General features: G+C 33.6%; 1 protein-coding gene across 1 annotated transcript; it reads right to left on the bottom strand.

Annotated features, from left to right (window-relative positions):
* Positions 1-454: 454 nt before the first annotated feature.
* Positions 455-7,674, bottom strand: LOC131627990 (probable bifunctional methylthioribulose-1-phosphate dehydratase/enolase-phosphatase E1). The gene is made up of 12 exons (XM_058898851.1): positions 7,354-7,674; positions 6,930-7,066; positions 5,906-6,001; positions 4,804-4,923; positions 4,603-4,692; positions 4,242-4,418; positions 3,885-4,040; positions 2,599-2,748; positions 2,417-2,518; positions 1,400-1,509; positions 1,208-1,326; positions 455-744 (listed from the first exon to the last, which is right to left on the bottom strand). The coding sequence occupies exons 1-12, from the start codon at positions 7,574-7,576 to the stop codon at positions 653-655; spliced, it is 1,572 nt and encodes a 523-aa protein (XP_058754834.1). The 5' UTR covers positions 7,577-7,674; the 3' UTR covers positions 455-652.
* Positions 7,675-7,913: the final 239 nt, after the last annotated feature.

Below are 7,913 nucleotides of genomic sequence, written 5' to 3'. Positions count from 1 at the left end.
AAGTCATGCATAGATAACATTTTTTTTCTCATTCATCATATGTGGAGTGATAAGACGGTATTTTTAAATTTTCTGCAAAGAGAAGATGTTTTGACTTGGCTAAAATATGACTAATTCAAACTAATTTGAATTTAGTTTTAAAAAAATTAAGTCATTATCAAAATATACATTATTTTGATTCTAATTTGTTTTTAAAGTGAAGTTTTTTTTTTATAATAGGCAATTTGTGCCTAGTCACTTTTTTTTTTTTAAAAAGTGAAGTTATTAATAATTGAATGTGGAAAAAATACTTTTTATGTTAAATAATTAAATGAAATTATTTTGAAAATATAAATAACTGAAATTGGGAGAAAAAAGTTATCATAAGAGGAATTTGAAATATTGATTTTAAGAAAATAACAACACTCGTGATTCACAAGTGGAAACTTTCTTTTGCTACTAACAATGCCTCATGTGAACAAGAATGTGCCTTGTATGATAATGCTAATGAAAATGCATGCAACATATATACAATTTGTTTTTGAAAATAGGCAAGTTAAATCTGAAACTCGTTGAAATTCGATATACATTATTTCATATTAAGAAGTAAACGTTGCATTACCATTAATTATCATAACTTTTAATATCATCAAAAGATGATTGCAGCTACTCTTTAGATCTCTGAGAAGGATTTGACAGTCTTGAACTCGTGATTTTCAGGGAGAGGTCCATTTCCAGGTCGAATAGAAATTATTGCCTCCAAACCTGAAAACATGGGTCGACAAATCAATGTGCAGACAAAATAAGATGTTTCTTGTTTAGTTCATGTAATTTGAATCTTAAGAGAAGAACAGTTAAATTTCTCTAGCATGCCAATTGGAAGGTTTCACTCATACCAATGGCATTTGTGCATGGTGATAAATTTTGATTTTGGCCGGTAGTTAGCCTCAAAAGGAATGCAAAGTATTGTGAACACCCCCACTCTCACATTGACTAGAGAATCTCTAGTAGAGATACAATCTTATAAGAGCTTATAAAGTTTTGGAACTTCTCCATTTACCAACAGTTTTTGTAAGATTGAACTAGGTTCATAATCTAATATGGCAATCTTAGTTACTATAATCATGTCAAACTTTAGGCTTATTGTAAATGTAAAAAGTTCTATAAGTAGTGGATAAACTTTAAATCAATAAATGATGGGTTAAGGTTTGAAAATAAATGCTCATACCTGCTGCCTTTGCAGCTGTAGCTTCTTGATATACATCGGTGACAAATAAAATATCTGATGGCTTATCCACACCAAGTGACTGAGAAATTTCAACATAACTTCGAGTCTCTTTTTTGTTCCTACAAAAGAGCTTTACATGAATATATGCAACTTTAGACTATCATCATAGGAAAACATCAATGTAAGCATTACCCCACTGTGGTGTCAAAAAACCCAGATAGAAACTTTCTTAGGTCCCCAAAGTTTGTTTTTCCAAATATTAGCCTTTGCGCCAATCTGCTGCCACTAGAATATATGTACACCTGTTGCATACAGATCAAAAATAGCAATTGAAATGCAAGAAAGTATGATGTCAAAACACCAGATAAATACTGCATATAAATTGTGATGTGATTGCTCAACTTGTTTCATTCTGGGCCAATAGAAAATAACAATTACCTTACCCTCTGAATGAGGAGTTGAATATTTTTACACTTAAAAGAATAACAGAGACCCATTGGAATTGTATAATACATCAATCTTATATTAAATTTATAGGTATTATAACCATGTGGCATTTTATAATTTTACCAAATTTCTATGTTTTTACTGTCTGGTATTTGTATCTTGTGTGTTATTATAATTGCTGGAAGTGTCTCTTCAGGCCAAACCTTTATGTGTATTCCTTGAATTTTTTTATGATAAGATGTGTATTCCTTGGTAATTTGATAGTAGGCATGCGATTCCAGTTTAGTGGGTCCATTGGTGAGTCAACATGTGACATGAAGAGAAAAAGAATGGTATTATGATAGATTAAGGAGATAAGGATGAAATGGGTGGCTCGCAGTGATAAGCATGCTACAAAGGAATTTTGGTTTAGTGGGGTGGGGACATCCAAACCCAGGGGCCCACTGTAGGCACCTAAAACCAAACCAATGGAAAGAGGAGAATGGACATAGAAGGAGTATATGTAAGACAGTATAAATGGAAATTCAAATCAAATGGTTAAATTCTAATGGGTATGGAAAGGCATCATATACTCACACAGCCAGACATGTTCTTCCCTTTAGCTAATAGAGGGCATATCAACCTATGGTCATCTTATGCCCTTTTACCAAACATTGACGTCTTGCTTATGCATCAAAGATGCCTAGGGTCAAAATACATAAATAAATAAAAAAGAAGCAACAAACCAAAAATAGGTAGAGTTAATAATCAGTAAAGACAAACCTTTATGCCCAAGGCATTCCACTTTTCTAGAGCTTCAGGTACATCGTCAAAAACAATTCCCTCCAATTCATTATTCGCATAACCAGTTTGCCATATATGACCCTGCATATATAATTGTCAGTAATATTAAAAAAAATATGATTCAACGAATGGAAGAAGTATGCAACATTAGGCTTAATTACCTGCAACTCTTTCAAGGCAGTGATCTTTCTATCCGCTTTGATCATAGCATCCACATTAGCAAATATAGCAGAAATGACTTCCTCTTTCCCAGCATCATCTGGGGGGATAGGCACAGCACCTGCAATCCCTTGTTCAAGGTCACTTTCAACCTGTTGTCGCAACAAAAGAGAAGTCAACCACCAGATTATCTGAATGCAGCATATAAATAGATCTTCATATCTCAATTAGTGAAAGCTTGTTATCCTTTTATTTGGAACACAAATTGCACTAAGGAAGGTGGGCTGGTCCCTGGATTCCCTATTTCCCTATTATGACCATACAGTTGACGTATGAAAGAATCTTCATAAATCATAACTCATACCTAGTTTTCACGAATTTCTTTATATATCCATAAACCAGGAAACAACATGAAAGCGAGATAACATTTTTGGGATTATTAATGAAATTAATGTGAACTAAAAACAAAAGTTAAATTTTAAAAAAATCTATTTCCCTCTGCTTATTTCATTAATACTAAAATCCCACATTATTTTACTTTTTTTTGTTTCCATATAAAACTTTGAAAACTGAAAACAAACTAAAACAAGGAGATTTTTGTAACTAAAAATGAAACAAAAGGATGTTTTGTTAAACCAATTAGGCCCATACTGTTACGAGCATAAACTCAAAAGGAGAGTTCATCCCAAAAAACTGGTTTCCTAGGTGGGAGAATCACCAGGCTTATAAGCCTCACATTTTAGGCGAGACTTCCTAAAGTGGGACTCATAACAATGCACTGCCTTCTGCGGCGTCCTACTTTCTTGTTTATCTCTTTACTCCTATGATGGAACACTTTTATTTGATTTCATTTTATCCTTTACTGAACCCCCACAACAAGTATAAATTATAAAGGTCACATGATAAGGATTCCAAAAATAGATATTGTGTTGGAAGAAACAATTTTTAAACTTTTAAAGAACTAAATGCACAATTTCAAGATAAAGGTACTACATTTGGATCCTTAAAATATGTCCTTAGGGCACAAGTTAGTCTTTTCCAAATTATAATAACTAAGAAAATTTGAATGATATTAACATGATAAACAACTTTGTCATGTTTTTAATATTCATGAATGTCTGTACTTCAAAACAAAACTGAACTTCCATTCTCATCTTTAACACGTCATTTCAGTGTCAATATGGGATAACATTCTACATAACGGGACTGCTGCCATTCAAGAACTAACATACATCCAACAACTGGAGGAATATAAATACCTTAACCATACAGCCAAATAAAATCTTACTTGGGAGCGAAGCAATTTGATATCGGCTTTAGTTTCAGAAGTATCATATGTTGCAGAAAGATGCCTCCCAACATTATCACGGGCATACGGAAAGAGAACCTCTGAAACAAATGATATGGGAGTAGTGGTTCCTTCAATATCAAGAACAATACAACGCTGCAATCGAAATAGAGAGGATAATAAACAATCTAATTTGAAAATTAAAAAATTAAACCTAATTTGAAAATGTAAGATAAAGCAGGATATGTCGGCATTATCAGTCTGTTGGGGATAGAGAATCTTAGGTTAATGAATTTAAGGAAATATAAATACTCGCAAATTTATTGATGAAAAAAAAGGAGGATTATGTGAACTCACTGGATATGGACCAATGTCGCCATTATCTTTCCTTGCCTTTGTGGACAAATTTGACTCCCCAGCAATACTTAAACCCCTCCGTGCACTTTGTATCGGACCATGATTTGGAGTCGACCAGTCCAATCCCATTTGATGAAGTTTGATAGCAGCATCAAAGAGGTAATGGTAACACTCAGACTGGAAGAAAAATCATAAATATATCAAAAAGCCTGATAATTGTTAGAATATATGATAGTATCATATAATATCTTGATAAATAGTTGGATGAGTCTTCTTAGATGAAAGTCCATGCAGAGCACATAAATAGGCATCTTATATAAATTGCATAGCTATCTTCTTGGGGATTGTGGAGATAAAAAACCTGAGTTTTAGCACTGATCCATGAGTCTCCCCAAACAAATATCCCATGGTTGCGAACAAGCACAGCTGTAGTTTTTGGGTAGTCTTCAATCTACAAATTGTGAGAAAATAGAACGATCAAGTTATATTGCACGGGAAAGATAATTATAGAATTCCCAACAGATATATAACACGTGTGCAGAACCATTAGAAGGAAACATACTGCTTTAGCAAAAGATTCAGTGAGTTGATGTTCATGGGCTGTGTTATCAATTATTGGGACCACTAGTTCATCATAATAACCATGCCCCTTGATCCCTTTTATCATCTCCATGTGAGTAATCTGCAATTGTGAAGTCAGCCAGAATCCAATCAATATAGCACAAAAGCATGGAGCGAGATATAATATGTGATTATTATGAGAGAGGCACATCAACCAATTCAAAACTATGTTCAGTTTTCTGAGAGCAATGTGGATTAAGCTGTAACAACACAAGAGTCACTGTCCTACAGTTGATTAGGAAAAAGTGACGACAGACAACATGATAAATCCACAAGGAAGCAGGTACGCAGGGGACATCTCCATTCACCCTCTCAGGAAAAAAATCCATTCAAAATAAAGTGTTTAAAAGTATTTCTATGTACACAAAACACATTAATGCCTTATCCCACCTACCCAACCAAATGTCTTTCATGACTTTTTTTAGCACTAGAGGCAGATCTAAACTTTCCAATTCTGCATATAAATTTCTGTGTACAAGACATAAACCAATCGAAAAGTTAACGTGATTTAGAAAATAGCCAGTAACCATATTCAAAGGTAACAGAGGTAATCTGCAAAATGTTCATCACAAGTCAATATTTCTACTTTAGACTTCCTCTAGTTTGTTAATTATTTCACTACTTTTCAGTGGCACTCAATATTTATTTTCCCTATAAACTTGAGTTTTGGAGACTGGAAAATGACTTCCTATGCAAGAAGGTAACAGGGTTAGAAAACTAATTACACCTCCAAGAAGGATGTTTCATGGAAGTATGGATTTTATTATTAGGAACTTGATGATTTTCTCCTTTTCAATTCATTAAGTGCGTTAAAGAGACTCTTTCTCATTCATAAGATGTTTGCCTGACTAGAACTTAGCATTTCACAAATAGCATTATGCTCAAGCAAAGGGAATATATTTTGCACTCAGCTGCATGTTCTGTGTATCATTTTTAAAGATCAAATGGTAATTAATAATTGTGTATCATCATTTTGAATGTGCATCTTTTTCAAGAAATCAAAAGATTACAAAACGAAAGGGAATTGATGTACAAATACTTACTCGGAATTCCTTTGAAAAAGGATTGATCATTGTTACAAGGCAAGATTCTATCCCGTGACTATGGATAATAGCCCCAGCATCGCGCTTTTCATATGCCTATTAGGAAATCAAAAGAAGCGTATATCAATTGCTAGTTTATGCAAGAAAAAACCAAATAAAAAACACACAAAAATTGAGAGTTTCTAATGTCAGCCAATAGTACATTGACCCCAAAAAATTATCCAAACAAAATTTCACAACCACGCCATTCAATAGCCAAATAATAGTTATTTCCTATTAGAAGTGAATATATAAAGATATTATAGCATTTAGGAGGATGAGGGTCATGTAATTGGTGTATACTATAGAGCACTTGTCAACTGAATGTTACAGACTTACAGTTAATTAATACTATCATAAATCCAAATATCCTATACCATTGATCCTTACTACCAAATTCAAGAGCTGTGAAGCTCCATAACTCCATTACTCCAAAATTGCTAAAGTATCAGCGTACGACACGTATCTGATACTGCTGAAATATTCAGCGGATCAATAAAAACCTAAATTGTACATATAAAACCATCTCTTAAAAATACTAAGGTTGCATACCAGGCAGTGGCCAGTGGATCATGCACATAATATTACTGTTACCATTAGTGCTAGTTTAAGTCTGTTAGTTAGTTGTAGTAAGTAATTGTAGCAATAGCTCATTAGATTTCTATTATCAGTTAAGTTCAGATTCAGATACTATATAATCTCTACTCTGTTGTAATGGTTAATTCAGTTCAATGAATTCAATATTCAAGATTCATAATTCATTCTATCTCTCAGTACATAACTTCAGAATGTAACATGGTGCTGTGAAATCTCAGAAGAATAATGAGCATACGAAACTCAGAGTCAGACAATACAGTTATTAATAGAATATGAGCTAAGGGTTGAAGGAGTTTGAGGGGTTAAAGGGCACGGGTAAACCCTGGTCTAGTAACATTTGTCTATTAAAAAATAAATAAATAATAATAGACCGTGAAACCAAACTTACCTTCATGAAAAGTGGATCACAATCAGTACACTTGGGAGGCTTATGTGGGTAAGGTTTGGGAGATGGGGCAGACAAAACTGACCCGTTCTCAGATAACACATACATATCCTCTGGTTCCATTCTTTCTTTCTGAACAGCTGCACATATTTTTCAACAAAAAAAAAAAACAAAGCAATGATCAATACATAATGGAATTTCATCTTCTCTTGCAGATAAAATAAAACCATCTCAAATCCTTAACCAACTAGTACTAGTAATCCATATTGCAGTAGCAGCAACACAAATTTGGAAGAATCTAACATAGAACTTGTATCAAACACTTCATGGGCACTTTACAATTTTTTGCTTCACTGTTTTGAATGTGTATATCAATAAAACTGAAGAATAAAACAATAATTGAAGTAAATATTATAGAAAGCAATACCAGAAGGGGACATGAGTATGAGTTGTTGAGGTTTGGGAATGGAATCATCATGGACTTTGAGGCTGATGCTGCCACCGGTTCCTGATACCCATCCCAAACCGTAGAAGTGGCGACACAGTTCCGCCATCAGAGCTTTCGTCTCCTTCACGGCCTTCCCATCCAGATACGCCTGAGACGACGTTGTTCCAATCTTTATTCCGTTCAGACCAATCGCAGCTGCCATTTCTAGAGAGAGAGAGAGTTCTTTGTGCGTGTGCTCCTGTGTTGGAATCAATCTGGCTTAGTCTCTTGTGTGTGACCCTTGAGAACCGAATACAATTTCGTAATTTTGCTGACATAAATAAAGTATCTTTTTTTAACCACAAAAAAAATTGTAAATGTATTTATTTTTTTCTATTTTGAATAAAATTTTATTTTTAGTCTATTTTTATAACTAGATTTTTGTCAATCTACCCTATAGTTTTTTAGATTTTGACATTGTTTGCGAGATCATATTTTTGAGTTTATAGTTTATAATTTTTAAGTTTATATAAAAAAAGTTGTTTGATAACGGTATTTTC

The sequence above is a fragment of the Vicia villosa genome, unplaced genomic scaffold, assembly GCF_029867415.1.
Source record: "Vicia villosa cultivar HV-30 ecotype Madison, WI unplaced genomic scaffold, Vvil1.0 ctg.000418F_1_1, whole genome shotgun sequence".
In the NCBI taxonomy this organism is placed as follows: Eukaryota; Viridiplantae; Streptophyta; class Magnoliopsida; order Fabales; family Fabaceae; genus Vicia; species Vicia villosa.
This window is presented reverse-complemented; position numbering and strand designations above follow the sequence as displayed.

What these genes read in the sequence shown, in the direction of transcription:
- LOC131627990 (XM_058898851.1), bottom strand. Translation starts at nt 7,576, where the DNA reads ATGGCAGCTGCGATTGGTCTGAACGGAATAAAGATTGGAACAACGTCG. An exon ending in CTTTTTCAAAGGAATTCCGA is followed by an intron (nt 4,924 to 5,905) that starts GTAAGTATTTGT and finishes TCACAATTGCAG; the next exon opens with ATTACTCACATGGAGATGAT. An exon ending in TCAAATTGCTTCGCTCCCAA is followed by an intron (nt 2,749 to 3,884) that starts GTAAGATTTTAT and finishes TTGCGACAACAG; the next exon opens with GTTGAAAGTGACCTTGAACA.